The sequence below is a fragment of the Rhipicephalus microplus genome, chromosome X, assembly GCF_043290135.1.
Source record: "Rhipicephalus microplus isolate Deutch F79 chromosome X, USDA_Rmic, whole genome shotgun sequence".
Classification (NCBI taxonomy): Eukaryota; Metazoa; Arthropoda; class Arachnida; order Ixodida; family Ixodidae; genus Rhipicephalus; species Rhipicephalus microplus.
Window position 1 is genome coordinate 89,927,473 of NC_134710.1, and position 18,089 is coordinate 89,945,561.

The 18,089-nt window shown below is 43.6% G+C and overlaps 1 protein-coding gene across 4 annotated transcripts in view; it reads left to right on the forward strand.

The window, feature by feature from the left end:
* The window catches only part of LOC119176213 (uncharacterized), a 126,165-nt gene that overhangs the window by 61,341 nt on the left and 46,735 nt on the right, over nt 1–18,089 (forward strand). For 2 of the 4 annotated variants that reach the window (XM_037427389.2, XM_037427387.2), the window contains exons 10-12: nt 3,721–3,994; nt 7,219–7,471; nt 16,789–17,030. In XM_037427389.2, coding sequence (XP_037283286.2) covers nt 3,721–3,994; nt 7,219–7,471; nt 16,789–17,030 — 769 coding nt within the window. The remainder of the gene's footprint in view (nt 1–3,720; nt 3,995–7,218; nt 7,472–16,788; nt 17,031–18,089) is intronic. The other 2 variants (XM_037427388.2, XM_075877263.1) reach the window with 2 other exon arrangements.

Consider the following 18,089-nt stretch of genomic DNA (forward strand, 5'->3'; position numbering starts at 1 on the left):
GCGTCTTGCATGGCACTGATGCTGCAATACAAGATAGAAAATCAACTTGAGAGTTGCCTTCAAGCAGAGGCACGCAGTAGTAAGGTCCACTAGGGAACTAGCTATAAATATTGAGAATTTTAGTGCTTGTGATCACTTTGTGTAAGCACTGCACCTATTTCACATCTTTTTGTTGATTTTCTCAGAACTTTTATTTCTGGTATTTTTTCGTACACAGTCATAACTCGTTTGGTAATAAACATTTTTCATTATTTCATTAACACTTGGCACACTTCTGTACTATTACGTTAGGTGTGCACTAAACCTCTGTAAGCAAAATCGTGCCCGAGATTTAGTATGGCTTCCAGTTATACGAAGGTGCTAGTGCATACTCTTTGGTTATTTATTGACTATGTTTTTTTAATATTCATCAGATCCCATTTGTTTTGGTTCATTGCACAGACTCAGGTTTTTTCATGTGGGTATAAAAAATTGATCTTTTTTAATTAGTGTAACTTGATATAGCAGTGTTGGTGTAAGGCCCACTTTTAATTACATCTTTAACCTTCCAAAGTTTACAAAAAATAGGGCTTGCCTTGAAATTATCATGTGTGTCTAAAAACGTGTGTTTTATATTGTAGGCTAATACCTGTCATGGTTATTTATTTCTAAAAAAAAATTTTCCAACACTAGGTCTCATACCTTAACTCTTTAAAGAAGGCAGTGCTGAATTTGTGCCCATTCAGCATCATAATCTAGCATGGGCTTCTTGATGCCTCCAAAGTGTGCTAGAAAATACATTCTCCTCCCACTTGGTTCGTCCTGCTCTAGTGTTTCTGAACGTTGGACAACTTTGAAATGGCTGATCTGGAGCTCATCATCGAGGCATCTGTCATTGCCCACACATAGCTTTTAAAGTTAAATGCAACATATTAATACCAAGCTGCTTTATTTTAACATTATCTTTTTTTATCAAATGTGGCCTTAAAATTTAGCTGTTTGCTCACAATCAAGTTATTCTTTTCTGTGTTTATGCTGGCCAGTATTGTAAGGCCACCCGTAGATGCAACTATTCAGTAGTTATGCAGCTGAGTATAGACTAAAATAGGGGAGAAAGAAGGAATACACTAAGTGAGTAAAATTTGTTGCAGAATTTTCAAGGCCATAGCCATCACATCTTAGAAAGTATTATGTTTATTTTCATATTATTAGGATGTAGACCTGGCTATTTCAAGGCACTCTGATAGCGCTGTTAAAATATTTTGTCAGCTTGGAAGTTATAACATGAAAATAAGTGTTAGAAAGAGCATTTAATTGGGATTTATTTTTTGTATTTGATCCCACTAAGAGTTCTTTTCAGTCTTCAACAACCTTCTGGGGTGCCCTGAAATAACCAGCTCAATACGCCATAAGAACTGGTTGGAGATTTGCATGTCCATGCGCTCACACGTAATAAAATCAAATACTTTGTGCACGCAATGCAACCTGGATGTGCATTGCTTTCTCTTCCACACGCTTAATGTGACTGCTACTACAGTCAAACCCCGTATATCTAATGCTGCTTCAACGAAATTTCTGGTACAACAAAATATTCTCAGTTCCCTGTCACCTGTCTATAGGAGTCGATGCAAAAATGTTCTCACCACAACAAACACATTTTCTTCTGCCGTTCCGCCTTAACGAAATTTGACTATGCCATTCCAGGCTCAGATATTTAGTGCCATGCAGTAAGCACAATCTGAATCTTCAAATTTTTTATGCATATTTAGAGCACAAAAATATGTCGATGAAGTCTAGATTGCGTGTTGGCACCACCAGAAATCGCCACTACACTGACCGCTGTTGTTTACTGAGCATGGGTGCCGCCGTCGCTATATAGCGATGGCAATGAGACTTCCCTGCTTTTGCCACTGGCTTGCTTCTTAGTCTCAGACAATCTGAAGCTGGACCTCAGTCACTCGGTTGTCCATGCTGCGGCTGGGTGCAATCACGGAATGATGCCTTTTCTCAAGCCAGTGCATTTCGTTCTTTTTGCGCTTGGCCAGTGGGGTCACTAGTCAGAGTGACTGTTCATCCACATTATCAACAGTCAGCTAGCTTGCGACTAGGGGATGCAGTATAGCATAAAATAAGGCAAAAGTCACCGCTCCACGATACACCACGCCTGCATTTCGGCATTGTGGGATATTTTTTGTTGGCGGACAGCTGCTAATGTTAACGGGTTAGTGCAACTGCTTGGTTCGTTTATGAAAGCCATTGCCTTTGTACGATTTTCAACATTGCATCAGTAGGCATCTGCGAGAATCGCATCAAGACACTGCTGCGATAGAAGAGGAAGCAGCCAACACTTTTTGAATTTTGAGAATGAAAGTTTTTGTTTTGCTAGCTTACAGCAGCTCAATTTTTTTTCCATTTCACTACAATGTAAATTTTACATCTACGAAATTTTTTTTCCTCACCCCATCAGTTTTGTTGTAGCGGGGTTCGACTGTATATGTAGAGCTTAAAGGACCACCAACAGCGAAAGTTTTGATTGTGGTTTTTTTACTGTAATTTGTTAATTTTACATCAGGTGATGCCAAAATTGAATCGTAAATACTGCTACATATATGCAGTATACCAGACACCGAGCGACCAGTAGACCAGACACTCCGCTCGGTGTCTGACGAGTAGACCAGACACTCTTCGTCTTCCTCGTCAGGTACACATGCGCGTCGCCCCCTAGAATCTCAATTTGCATATGTGTAGCAATACTCTAATGCATTGTATAATTGATGCTGGCATCATTAATTTGGAACAATTTTACGCCGTTTCGAAATGCCCACCTAGATATCGTAAGAAACTAGGGCCCCGCCGCGGGGCAGCGCATGAAACTATGTGCGCTCTAGCTTTGGTGACGCTGAATGCGCTGTTTTCATATAAAGGGACTCTGGGGGTGGTGAAGAATGAAAGGATGTGGGTGCTTTGAGCCTGTCCCCTTCAGAAAAAAAAAAAGAAAAAAGGAAAGCATTCCTGCTGTATGCAGTCAGAACCACCTTGGGAGCAGCCAGACAACAGAGCGAGAGGGGTGACAAACAATACTCCTTGCTCGGGGTATTGTGCCCGCTCCACAGATGTTCTCTGAGGTCGACAATACTTGCTTGACCTCTGCGACAGCTCTAGGGGGCCCCTTGTTTACGTCAAACTACAGAAAATGTTGATTGCACCTTTCTTTAAAACCAAATTAAAATATATTATAGGCAACGCTCGTCACTAATAATCGGTGAGAAGTGCCCTCGCACGCAGGACTCTCAAACAACACAAGCACCTCAAGCTTCCAAAATAGGTGTCAGGGCTCCTTTAAGCTTTGTAAGGAACATGATTTTTTAAGCATTTGTATTGCAATTGCACCTTGCAGGTAGTTTGAAAAAGTTGCACAATGCAAAAATGCTCGTGTATTGTGCATTGGGAAAATAAAAATCAGTATGGAGCCTTCTCACTGGAGCTTGCCTGATTCCCCATAACTTAATTGAATTAATTGCAAGGATTATTTGGATGTAGTACTTGTCCAGTGCATCCCCTACATCTTGCTTATAATTAAATTAAAATTAAGTTAAATTTATAATTGAAAAGCAGTATGTAGGATTTTTTAAGTTTGCTTTTTTTATGAAGTGTACTAAGGTTTTGCGACATAAAACTCTATTATTTAACTTATTCCTTGTAAGTAGAATTTGAATGGTGTTCTTATTTTTTTTCACGAAGTGGAGAGTGTTGCAGAAGCCTTTTAGCCGGTGAACTACCACAAGAGGGGTGTACTGCAGAGCTAGAACAGCAGCAGTGCTACCTGGCAGCAGCCTCTGGCATGGTGTGCTCATTTGTGGATGTCCAGCCATCTATATCAGCAGCAGGAGAACCACAGTCAACGCTGCACTTGTCAACATCACCACCACTGTCTGGAACTGCTTGGGGTCATGAGGGAGATACGTGTGGTCCTGGGACAAATAGCCAGGCATCTGAGGCCAACCTTCCTGAAAAGGCAAGTCTGCTTCAATGGTAGGACAGACTCCTTAATACCTGCGCAAGCATGCTATGTGACGCAAGTTCTAGAAGCTTCAGGACAGGACCTCAGATTACCATAGACATTTATCTTGTTTTATAAATGAAGGTTCTAATTCATGGCACATTTATGGCCTGATATGGGTGATTAAACTGCAGAAAGCCCTAGCAATTTGCCACATTGTCACTTAAGCAGCGGGCCCAGCAACTTGGAAATCGGCAGCTTACTAAATGTGTCTGAAATATTTTGTTTTCAAGGCTAGACAAGATTTTATCATCAGTGCTGAACAATTTCGGCAGTCAAATGTCCTTCATTCAGTTCAGATTCTCCATCAACTGGAGGCCATCATGGGTGAGAAGGCGCACTAATGATATTTTTCTGATAGGGCACCTTGCATAGTTCAGTTGCATATGTCCCAAACACCACAAAGCATGCCAATTTTGGCACATAAAAGTTTCGATGATTGGCTTCACATGTGAGAATTGGTTACATTTAAACGGCTTGCAGATTTTTGGGTCCAGAGCACTCATTATGATGAAATGCATTCAGAAAAGCTTGTGTGGGGGCCAGTTAGAACATACTGTAGGTATGAAATGCAACATTACCATTTTAGCACAATTTGTACTTTTTTGTTATGGACAATAACTACATTGTGTGCTTGAGGACATGACTAGATTTCATTTCATTGTTCTGTCTAAGTTTTTGATATAAAATATTTTGTATTTTATGGGTGAAATTTGTGGCTACTATTCAGCACTCTTCAATTGAGCTATTCAACACTATTCAATTAAGAGATAAAGTATCATTATTTGCACACCCCTAATGAATATCTTTTGTATTGTTTAAACAAAAATATTGTTGGTACAGTTAAACCTGGATATAGTGAAATTGATAAATTACTGGAAAAATTCGTTATAAAGAGGATTTAATTTTATACAGGTTCGATACGCAAATTTGGAAAATAAACGCGCACATTAAGCAAAAGGAGGACTTAAGGCAGAGCTAACCCAAAACACTCATTTTACAGTAAAAAACTGTTATTATTGCAATAGCAATCGTATGGACACTCTCAGCAGGTTTTTGCGGTCGGCGCCATGTCCCGTAACAAGTCCAAATTGATAGTATATTCCCGTGCATCGTAACTTTCACGAGCGAGTAAAAGCGCATGAGCGCTGTTGAAGCAGAGATCAAATGAGTCAGCTCACCCCTATCGCCTTTAAAGTGCATATCTCCCACGTGTTACCAACTGCCATCGAATGCTCAAACACAAAGAAAACCACTTGTCTTGAACGAGCATGAAACAACGCAGAGAGGGAGCGGGGATTGCTCGAGTAGCAATAATGAACTTGGATTTTGAGGGCAGTTGCGATCGCTGGTGCGCTTGCTATCTTGGCGAGTATCAGTGTGGTTTCAAAGTGAAGGGACTGTGTGAAAAGAGGACTTCTTTCTGGAGTGGCCGTATTTGCTCAGACTAGCGTTTTGTACGAGTTCCGTGATATGGGAGCCAAAAAGAGTTGGCTGCCAGTCTTACTTCTTATAACATTACAGTTTTTGCTAATACGTTCATTGCATTGCATTCAACGCGTCGTCGTGTTGCCACAACTAATCGGCTAATTGCGAAAACTACCAGCCTGAGAGCTCGCGGCGCGGCGCAAGACGAAAGCGCATGACGAGTCGACCTCTGAAGATCCATCGTCACCGTGGTCTTGGAGAGTTTCCATCAGCGCCTAATCTAACATCCCTCGGTGGTGACAACATAGTTGTCCGAAATTAAGAGAAGTCACAGTTTCGTCGCAAGGGCGAAGCAATGAATGTGATAGCAACAACTTGGAATGTAACGCTGAGAACGGCAAGCAGATAAAAACGTGCAGTGCGCTGCTCACGTACAAATGACACACAAAAACAACATATGCAGGACGAGAGCGAACTAACAATGTTTACCGCTCGACACTTAATGTGCTGTTTAAACAAAAACGAGGCACAAAACATAATCACAGGTACAGATGGGAGTGCAAACTAATAAGTGCCCCAGTTGTTACTTCGCTGTGTTTGAAAAGTGCACTCTTTGCAAACGGCACCTGTCCAGCAAGCGAAGTGATCTTTATGCGCCCGGAAACTAAATGCAATCGCTCCAGTCGAAGTCGAAGGCGCACAATTCTCCCCGCTGAACAGTAATGCCAACACTGGGGATTTATCCCTAGATCTAGAGATGTTTTCCTTGTTGAGGGATTCGGCGTCTTTATTGTTGAATCTACACTCTGTTTCAGAAGTTCCTTTCAGCACTGTGGAGCCTACAGGCCCCTCAGCCAGTAGCAAGGGTGCTTAGCCCCTCCACATGTATTCATTCGCATTGTGTCGTCTGCTCACCATATTCACGGCATCTGCTCAACAAATTGTAGGTTTTATGGCTAGTTTATTACCTTAAAAATGCAGTAAAGCTGATAAACAAGCAACTACACCGGAAACATGAAGCATGAATTTGTTGCTTGGCTGAAGATCGGTAGAATCTCTTGCCGCGGATAACTTCACTTTGTGGCTGTTCGTGGCTCTCGTATGTTTCTTTCTCCGTCGACGCGTTCCTTCGCGTCTCCTGCTCAGCGCTCCTTTTCTCTTTTTTGTTTCCACCGAAAGAGAATTTGATGCGCACAGAATGCTCTGCGAGGTTGCATGTCCGATATTTGGAGATGCTGCGTTCTTGGTCTGAAATATTTGAATGCGTAAGAAATAAATGCGAAGAACAATAAACGTATCATATATCGATGTGCCATAAAACACACCAAATAAATGCCAAATCTAGCCAACCCTGTCAGTTTTAAGGCACTTGTATGTGGGACTACGTTTCGCTGCGCAAGTGTGTGGCTTTCTTAAACCTCGTATCTTGGTAGTGCTGAACCAAAGTGGTGAAACAGAGTATAGGTATTTTTGTAAGGCCCGGGAAATGTGACATTACGCAGCCTGATTTAAGGCCTTACTAAGTGATCGCGTTCTTTCAACTAAAAAGGCTGTAAAATACTAGTTTAAGCTATTTCGTGTTTTCTTTTTTTATTTAAGACATTCGTGGTGTTCTGATGGACTGTGTGAAGGGGATAGAAGTTTTGTAACGTGAGATTAGTAATAAATGCTGGCTAAGTAGACAGAAATACATATAAACATGTATACTTTTATTCAACCTTAATAAAATTAATTTTTATAACTTCTCGCAGCAGGCTGCAGAGACGTGCGAGTGTCCTGCCTGCACACAAATGCAATGGAACCCGCAGTCACTGCTGCAGTTGTATGGGGCACGTCCAATCAACCTTGACATAGACTCGCTGGACTTAACGCAGATCAGGGACTGGGAGGGGAGCCATTTCAAGTCACGGCATTCTAGTGCTGAGCAATCACCTCAGCCAGTACCCCCAGGCACTGCCTCAGGTCAAAGCTCTCCAACCCCTGCACGTCGACACTCTGAGCCCGGTGAGTACATGTGGCTATAAATTGCAGAGCCTTTATATATATATATATATATATATATATATATATATATATATATATATATATATATATATATATATATATATATATATATATATATATATATATAAAAAGCTGCAGTTAAATAGTACAACAGGAACACTAGTTTCAACGTTCTTGTAGCTATAACTGTAGCAGGAGTTTTCAAACTGGGTTCTGTGAAGAGCATTTTAGTGTTCCGTTAGTAGGTAAAACCGTAATGCGAAATCAGAAAAAACAAAGCCGTCTTGCCCCAATCGTTTCCACACTTTTTCAATCCATATTTTGAAAATTGCATTACATTTTGGTCAGGAAAATTCAAGTCTTGTCTAGTTGTTGTGTACTCTTTGGCATCTTGACTGCACACAGGAAGGTATGAGGACACGGACGGTCAAGGGGCCTCCCTCTGTTCTCGTCTTATGTGTGCAGTCAAGATGTCAAACATTTGGCAAAGCCAGTGCATGCCACATTGGCTTGACCAAATCACATTTTTATAGTTTTTTCTAAACGACTTTATGCTATGTAATCTTCAGGCCCATAGTGTGCTTGCTGATCACTATTCATTCATGCTAATTTTATGACACTGGAATCAGCAATAAAGTTTTGCAAGCAGAGGGCCACTTTTGAATTCCACCTGATATGCATGAAGCTACATATGTACTGGGTAACGTGCGATATGAGGTTTAGTGTTCTGTTCAATAGTTTTAAGGTAATTAGATAGTTTTAATGACTAGGGACATTTTGTGCAGCAGGTGAGAAAATTCATGCATTCCTACACTGAGCTCAAATGACATTTATGGTGTCCTTTGCATAGAATAAACCTTGCAATATGTATTAGGTACACAAATTGTGAAAATGCCTTACTATCCAACAAGTTGCCCAGTCTAACACACTTATAATGGTATGTTTTTAGCAATGTATCAGATATAACACTGGGCAGCCAGACATTGAATTTTTGTATGTCTTTTATTGTGAAATAAACTCCTTACAATGTTCTCATGCTACATTGTTGGTTATAACAAGTACATCTGGCTACCCGGTGCCTGTGTAGAAAGGAAAAAAAAATGCAAGCTGCCAAGTGTGCTGTGCATTCATAGGACAGAACATGCTTTCCCACACAAATGGATGACAATGTCAGTGTTCCATGTCAAGTTCAGTAAGACTGCGTCGAGCCAGGAAGGATGGGTGCTTGATGTACACTGTCTTACCCAATATACCACTTAGGCTTGTGCTCTCGTCTTACCCCTTGCCTCTGGCAAATGTGGGAATGGTTCTGGTGAGTGTTCGGCAGGCCCGCTAGCTATTACAGCCATGGCAGCTGTGCTAGTTCTTTTCATGGCTAAGTGCACAAGTGGCCTGCACATCTTATATTTCAGGTATAGCCCTTGACAGTTGCAAAGACTAGGTGACTGGTGGCTTGCAGCTTTTAAAAGCTGGCCACCTTTGTTATAAAATCTGTGTGCCTGCACAAAGCAAGGGCCATTTGTTGAATGAGAAGAGCCAACAAGATCTGCAGCCAGGAGAAGCAAGGAAGGTGCACCGACTGCCTCACCATTGTGGGACTGATAACTGCTCTGCTCTATGCTCCACCTAACCCCCCCGTTTTTTTGTTTTGGGTGCACTGGCTATAATGATTAGTATCAATTATCATTCTTTCGAGAATGTCTTAGAACACTTTTGTTGAAGGTTTGCAATTTCAATGAGTAACATATTTAATTTATTTCAAGTATTCCTAAACATCAGATATTATTATTGATTTTGGTTTAAAAAAAACACAAATACACGGAGGAAATAAAAATGAGATAGGCTGATGACTGCCACATTAAAAGGGCACAATGCCCGCCTACACCTTCAGAAAGCCCAAAAATTATGTTTGCTTTCAGTGGAATAAAATTTGTATATAAATTTTTTAGGTTGTAATTAAATCATGAAGCACTCTGATAACGCGTTTTAGTAACATAATGAACAGCATTACCATATTTTTTCACGTAATGAATGCACTTTTTTTCTCGAAAAATGGCAGCAAAGTTAAGAAGTGCATTTATTACGTGGGGTAAATTTTATGAAAACTTTTTTGGGAGGAGCAAAAAATGCAGTAATGCAAAAAAAAAATAAAAAGTTACCTCACTTAGCTTTTCGCTATTGACATACGCGTACACTGTTTGAAAACAGCTTCTTTGTCGCACGTCACTCATTTTCGGTGGTTGATGGCGCTATCGCCTGCAAGCTGACCCCGGGCCGCTCGCGCAAGCTATAAAAGCGTTTTGCGGCTATCTTTTCTTGCAATCGTTCAACCGCAACAGTGGTGTCTGCTGTGATCTCGAGGGGCGCCCAAAAGTGTGCGCTACGACGCACTTTGCCAACTTCACGATAACCTCGCATGACGACCCTGACGACGCCGTTGACATTGTAGCAAGTAACCAACATTGCAGTAGGCTACCCTCGAAGCACTGAAACAAACTGTCGATAACAAGATTAACGACAAAATAGAGCCGCTGCCTTGCTTTCACATGGGAAGTTCCTCTACGCGCGGATAACAAGCGAAGCGAGAATCGAGGGGGGGGCTACCATGTTTCGGAAATCGTCACAATCTTTTCTGGATGACAAGCGATTTTTTCTGCTTCTCCAGAAACCTGCGAAACGATAGCGACGAATGACCCCTCGCGACAGCAAATCCTGTCGTCGTCGCACAAAAATGTGTGCACCTGGTTGGGCTTTTTCGTGTTCACAGGAAGCGACCACCAGTTCACGCAGGAAGTTTCGCGACCTTCGGTCACTGTGTGCTTATCAGCTGCGATGTCTCTACACGCACTTTTTGTGAACCCCGCTGGCGCACAGGTGGGGAACATGCCCCATACAGATAAAAAGAAAAACAATACGGCACACGGCAATGTGCGAAGAGTGGGGGGGGGGGGGGGGAAGCAGGCTGAGGTGACCGAGAGGGGTCCGCAAAATAATAAAAAACGGTACAGATCCAACTGGTGAGGAGGCACCATGTGTCAGTTAGCGGGACTGCAGCGGATGAATATTGGGGCTGCATTTATTATGCAGAAAAAAAATTCAAATTTTGATGACTGAATGACTGAAGTTGAGGGTGCGTTTATTATGTTTATTATGCAAGTGCGTTTATTACGCGAGTAAATACGGTATTTATGATCAGTGCACATAGTATACATATGCATGGTATAATTTTGGTATGTGCATCTTGGCCTCTAGCATTGTCTTTTTGCATGCATTTTTTTGGGTCATGCTGTTTTTCTCACAGTTGCGAAAAACTACAGGTGTAATGCTATTGTAACACCCTTGCTGCAGTGTTATGCCAGAGTGTCTGGAGGTATAAGTGTCCAACATTATTGCTGCTTTTCCTGAAAAAGGCCACAAAACATAGTGAATGGGAGCTGAATGTTGGACAAAAGGGCCCGCAAACTCTATATTGGGCTCCAAATGATAGCTGACCGGAAAGCAGCATCTCACCAAACCTGGTACAGATATGGTGCTTGCCAGCCTCATGTTTTTCGGCATGCACCCCCTCGTCCCAGCATACACTGCAGTGGTCCTGCACTTCTTCGATCTCACCTGCTATGTGAAAATGTTGTCGTTTTCGATATGAGGGGCCAAAACACGGCGATTTCTAACCGACATTTTGAGTTATAAGTGCAGACCACTTATAACGTAACCGCTTTTAGCGGGGGACCGGTTACAACGTGGTCTTTTTAGACTCCTGTTTACCCTCGTATAGGCATATCGCTTACTGTGCCTTGCCTTAAGATGAAAGACCGGTTATAGTGTGGTTGCCCGAAAATATTTTGTGACAAATGCGATAGTGAGTGCGCTTCTGAAAGGAGGTGCGCTGAGTGCGTTTTGGGGAGCGAGCGACGAGGTTGTTACGGAGAAAAAAGGGACTCGAAGTGAACGAATAAAGTGCGGATGGAAGAAAATTAAAATGAAAAAAAAAAAAAAAACGTGGTTGATTCTTCCATATAGCAATCAGTACAACACGAAAGTGAAACGTATCTTTACAGAGGTAGTTGAGTGTTTATTGTGCATTGTTTCAGCAACAGCAACAAATTGCAAAGTCGCGTTAGGAATGGAAAGCAGCTCGAAACTTGCAGTGCACATACGAAATTATCATACACAGGATGAGTGCGGACTAACAACTGTCCAGCTCAAAGCTTAAAATGCGCTGTTCAAGCATAAGAAAGACTCACAAAACGAGGGCAGAAGTATGTACAGGACAAGCGCGAACAACTGTCACCGTTCATCCTGTGTCGTGTGTCAGCACCGCGCTTCTTTTGTAAGGGGGGCCACGGCAGCGTGCGAAGTGACGTTTGTCCTCTCCCGAATCGCAAGTCTGATAAGCACACGGGCAGGAGAGACCATGATCCGTGGAGGTGCGCTTCCTAGAATAGGCGCCCTTTAGAGCATGCCCAATGCGAGCCCGTCGCGTTATCTCGCCACTGATAACAAAAACGTGGTAAAGTTTCGAAGCTCTGAGAACTGCCAAATGATGTATGGTATATAAATGGCTTGCCGTTAGCCTCCCGCTCGACGTACGCTCCATGGCGTAGTGGTTAGAGCCACGCGCTAAGAGTCAGGTTTCGGGTTCGATTCCACCCGACATATTCTTGCCTTCCGGTTTATTTCTTTGCAATCTCTTGGTATATATTTTTCAACGTCACTTCCGTGACAGAAGTACGTCAGTGGAGCCGTGGTAGACCCCGGCATAAATCACTTTCGTGTTAAAAGACCACTGCATGCTACGAGCATAAAGTTAATATACCACTCTATACTCAGTTTCACACATGTCAAGGCTGTGGAAGCGAGAGAGACTTCTTGCAGTCTATGTGTTCGCAACAAAAAATTGGTCAGTGTCCTTACCACCAATAACTGAATTTTTTTTCCTTATTACTGCGAGAAGTAATTGAAGATATAATGTGCTTTACAAACAAAAATGCCGTTAAATGTCTGTTATTATGTGGCTCTGTAGCTTAGTTTTCACGTGACGTTACAAACAGGCTTTCTGCTCTGGATACGTCACAATAGCGGTCACCTGGACTTTCAGTGTCATTCAGGGGAGGACACCAGAGGGTTGTTTGGTGCCATGTTCTTTTTGTGCCCTTCCCACTTTAAAACTGCCCGGGTTCATTTAAACCACAGGGGTGCCACCATGATGGAATGGTGCTCAGGGTCTGTTCGGTTCTCCTGCACCAATCGAAACCGGTTCACAGCTGTGCATGGGAAGTTCAGAAATCGTGTCGCGCGAGTTCAACGGCGCAGACACAGTGCGACACCCGAAACGAATTACGAGGTGCGGACAAGGTGGCGGCCTTATTTCTGTTCACTTAATGTACACCACCCAACTAACACTGATCAATGGCAAACCGAACATGTGGACAGTTGATAAGGTGCAAACTTTTTGGCAGAACACACCGCGTTAGTAGAGGATGGTACGACGGCTGCACATTTTTTTCTGCTTTCTGCATTGTCGCCTCACTGCTTTGGGCCCCGCTTTCGGTGTGACTGGCGATTTTTCGAGGTCAGTAGATCTCAATGAAATTCACTGGGTACGTTCATTTGCACGTTTGCGCTATTCATACTGAATTGCCAGCTTGAGAGTTTCTCAGATTCTTTTCAAATGAATTTTAGAGACGATTTTCTGCTGCTGGTTTGCACAATCAAATCTAGATGGCGCCACTCCATCGTGCACGTCTCCTTACCATGGCCGTTTTTCCGCCGCGGCCTTCTGCGTCACTGCTCAACAACCGCTTCGCGTCGTCTGTGTGCACGCGAGTAAAGCGAAGCGGCCGCTGTGGGGATGCCGAGCAGACGACGAGAAGTGGTTGTTGAGCAGTGCCGCAAAAGGTCACGGTAGGGAAAGTCAACATGGCGCCAACTGTGAATGCAGTTTCTTTTCGCCTCTATCTTCTCACATCGTCGTCCTACGCTGGGTGGCACGTAAGGTTGCAATGCACATGTTTATTTACTTTATATTTTCATCCTGAACTTCGAGAGCAATGTATTTGTCGGTATTTTGCAGTGTTTCTAGATTCATTCTCATATTCTCGGAGACAAGGCCTAGGAGGCATGGCTAAATAAACAGCTAATCTCCTTAAGAAAGACGACACATATCTGATGTTTTATCTCCAGCGTGAGATGACACGAAGAGGTAGCTGATTTCACCATTCATTTATTGCTGTGATTCTCTGGTTCCGAACTTCGCCGCTAAGGGGGCGCTCGAGTTACTCCAGCTGGGCGCCGGTGAATGCATGAAAAAGCATGGGTTGTCGCCGGTTCAATAAGAGTTTCATCATGCATTGTGTTTAAATGTAGCGCGTATCTTGAATCATTTTTATTTAATGTGACTTTGAGAACCTTCTTTTGTATTTTTAGTTGACATTTCAGTACATTATTTTTCAAATAGAACCGCAAATCAGATACGAACACTTCTATCAGCGTGCAAAACTAGAAAGGACGATGACTGAGGCAGGTTGTAAACAGTGCTGACCGCCAAATGTTTATTCAATACCAGGTATATGTGTATACAGTGGTAGACCTGTTGAGGTTAGCGTACACTGAGCTGGGTTGCAGTTACTGTCTGGGCAAGAAAGGGGGAGGACTGCGGAACTAACTCATGACCGTGAAAATGATACGAAACGGTGACTTCATGGCGCAGTTACACGCGTTTGATGATAAAAGAGAGGTTCGACCTCGTTTCCGCATTTGATGATAGGTTATCACTTGTTTCGTTCTTCAATTGGTTTGCTATGCGCCGTTCATAGGGTAGTTTCTCTTCCTGGCTGAGTGTGCCTCCTCGTCGTACGAGGGGCAAGAGCGGCGAGCGCACGTACCTCTTGGATTTAGGCGAACAACTCATGGTGAAAATTTTTAGAATCCTACGAAGTCCCTTGTAATAATGTCTGGTTTTGGGACATAAAACTCTAACAATCATCATCATCAGTGCTTATACCTGCTTGCAAACGGGTTTCTTTTCTGAATGACTCGAGCAGACGACAAAAAAAGAACATGGAGGCGCATCTTGCGGCCTCCACCAGCCAGTGCAGATGAGGTAAGTTGTAGCGCCACAGGGCTCATAGCGGCAGACGTCTGTAGCCCCGTGACCTCCAGAGAATAACCCATGGAGGAAGGAAATAGCCCTGACGTCGCTTGTTGTGAAGCCATGGTGAAGCCGGAAGAGTCGGCCATATTGACTAGGCAAATCCTCCTCTCTTGTTTACACCCAAATGTGAAGCAGATGGCGCGACTCTGTCTTTGCTCGAAAACACGTGCACTGCAGAGAATGCGTGTTGTGGCGAACCGAAACCATCAAAACGGGGCTTAATACACTGGGCCACTGCGACACTATTGGCTAAATAATTTCGTCCGAGTATTAATAGCGAGTGACAGTTCGCCGACAACGAAGCAAGCAAAAGAGAATGCACGCTGAATCCACTGACAACGGCGAGTTTGGTGCCAGTGTTTTCACGTTATTGATTCACGCACTGTACAGACAACACGACCATCCGTGCACCACCTTCTACGGTTGCATTCCGTCTCTCACGCGGCCAACACGGCGCCCGGTCACTGTGCTCGTCTCCCACGTAAAACTCACTGGCGTCAGTATTGTGCAACCAGAGTAACTTTGAGCACGGTGCAAGTGACACTTGAACATGTTTGTTCTAATGCCGAGAGAGCAATGCTGGGGGCAGGCATGCCAAGCGAAACAGGAAAGGTGTTTTAATACGCACATGCAAGTTGTTTCTGTACACATGTCGAGCACGAAACTACGTATGTGCACATGGTCCTCATTGTGTCTTGCTGGCCAAAACTTTCATTCGTTGTCACAAGCACAAACACAGCACAACCGTCACTGGCCTGCAAGGCGTTCATCGAGGTTCCGTTTTGTCGTGGTGCCCAAGTGCAATTTCGCAGAACACTTCAAATACTTTATCCGCGTCATCCCCCGCACGGCACATGAATATGCACTTGTTCTACGCACTGTTGAGGCTCCATGGCTAACAAAAAATTTTGTACACGTTGTTAGGTGTACAATAACTGTCGCGAGAACACTGTGCAACAACGCGGCACTGAGCACAAATATTGTCCGGCACGGCTCCGTATGAGATATACAGAGACGCACATGTCGCCGCCAGCCAATGCTGCTCAGAGGCCAGCTACAATGCCATGGAGGAAGGAAACAACTCTGTGTACACTGCACAAAACGTAACCATAGAAATGCCGCCATTGTCTGCACTGAATATGGCCGCCATAACGTCATTTCCCCCACACATTTTACGAAGCGCGCCGGCTGGGCATGCCGTCTTCTCTCATTCCTTCTTTCGTGGAGTAACGAAAGGCACGCAAACGATCCCGATGGAGAAACGACGTTGGTGCGTCGACTACTCCGGCCGCGCGCGGCCCAACATGGCAGGTGCGATCCCATCCTCATCAACAGAGCTTAGAGTTTACTGTTGGTAAAAGCGTCATCGTTATCGGGTTCGCTACAGATATTGTGTTTGCTACCTCGTCCGTAATTCTAAAAGTTCATGGCTTCATATCGTGAGCTTTCGCCTTTGCTGCCAGTCCACGGCCTTTTTGTCGTCCTTTGTCTCCCGGCCCCTAATCTAAACTTCGTATCACGCATGCCGTTCTTAGTTGAGTAGTTGGGTACCATCTTTTTGAACCCCGGTCTTCATGTGAACAAACTTCCCGTGATACATATTGTTAATAAAAATGAGGATGGGATCGGTAGCACTCGAATGGTGGTTCGCGATTCGATTGTGATGTCGGTGGCTTTCAGCACGCGAAATTTCCGACGTGGCGTGACGTAGGTTCAGTGTAATGCGCATAATCGAGGCGGTCTGAGAAGTAGTGTTAGCACCATCATGAATTTCCTCGATGGTGCTCGCTTCTGTTCGAGCCCCCCCCCCCCCCCCCCCCTCCCCCTCTCCTCCTTTTGTGTTAATCTTGTTGGCAACGCGAGTCTTTGTGCGCTAATTTTTTTGTTTAATATTTGGAAATCTATATGGTTGTAAGCACCACACATCACGTGCTTCTATTCTCGGACACGCAAGGCTGCATGCTCAACACGTTTTGTGCAACTGCGGCCCTTGAAAAAGGTGGTTTTAGTGCTGTAGCACTTATAGTGTGGGTATTCGCAACTCACTTTGAAAACGTTTCACAGCATATAGCCACTACTATACCTTTGATTCTCTTAACAATTAAATTTTGTGTTTTTGTAATTCTAATTTTTGGGTCTTTTCTTTTTCTCTCTCTTTTTATAGGAACTTGCGGGAACTCTGACTGTGATAATGCCTTGTTAGATGGTGAGGACTCAATGGATGATACGTGTTCAGTGCAGAGCTCCTCGACAACAGCCTCCAACAAACGCAGTGCCGGCGACAGTCGTGTCTGTGACTGTTGTTATTGTGAAGTGTTTGGCCATGGGGCGCCTCCTATGGCTCCTGTTAGCAAGAATTACCAAGAAATGCGAGACCGGTTACGACATATCCTTAGCAAACGAAAGGTAAGTTCACTGAATTGATTATGGTAAAAAAGTGCTTTTGCATGTGCTTCAATCTTATAAGATTTTCAAGGAAAATGCGTAAAAACACGGACAAAGAGTGATAAAAACAGCACAAGTGCATAGTAACTAAATTTTGTTTTTATTGAAAATGTGAAGAACATGGAGGAAGAAAAAAAAAATTGATAAATCACTCTTGTGGGCTCAAAAACCAAAAAGCTCCTACACTTACACATCAATGATTGATTAATATGTGGGGTTTAACATCCCAAAACAACCATATGATTATGAGAGACGCCGTAGTGGAGGGCTCCGGAAATTTCAACCACATGGGGTTCTTTAACGTGCGCCCTAATCTGAGCACACGGGCCTATCACATTTCCGCCTCCATCGGAAATGCAGCCACCGCAGCCGGCATTCGAACCTGCGACCTGCGGCGGCTAAACCGGCGGTGGGGCGAACTTGCACATCAAGATAACCATTCCGATTAGTGCAATGCCACGGAGGACGCAACTATCTCCAGGTTTTAAAATAAAATGACCTTGATGAAGCTCACAAGTGGCACTTTTTTTTCTGGTACGCAATTATTCTGGTTCTTCAGAAATCTGGGTTGCAAATTACATTCAGGACAATGAAAAAACAGTTTAGTTGAAGATTGTCCTTTCAAAAATAATATGGGATCATCATTAAACCATTGGTTGCGACAATGGCCTGTCTGGCCAATATAACTGTTGCCACTGGAAAGGGGGACAAAGTATAGGTGAATTTCACCAGACATACGTCTCAACAATGCGGTGGCACTCTCGTCGGGTGTTTAGTTAGTTTTGCGTGGTAGGCAAAAGCTGCTGTTTAGTTTTGCATAGTAGGCAAAAGCTGCTGTGCCTACTGTGGTTGCTGCTATGTTTTCTCTTGTGCGTGCGCTGTTTGTCGTTGTGCAAAGAAAAAGGATGCACCGACAAGCTGTCACAGTTATTTGCACGGAAACAAGAAAAAGGTCCCCCCTCCCCCCTTCTGATTTGCTGTTTACGATGACCATCACAAGGGTTTAGTCACAGCTGTAAA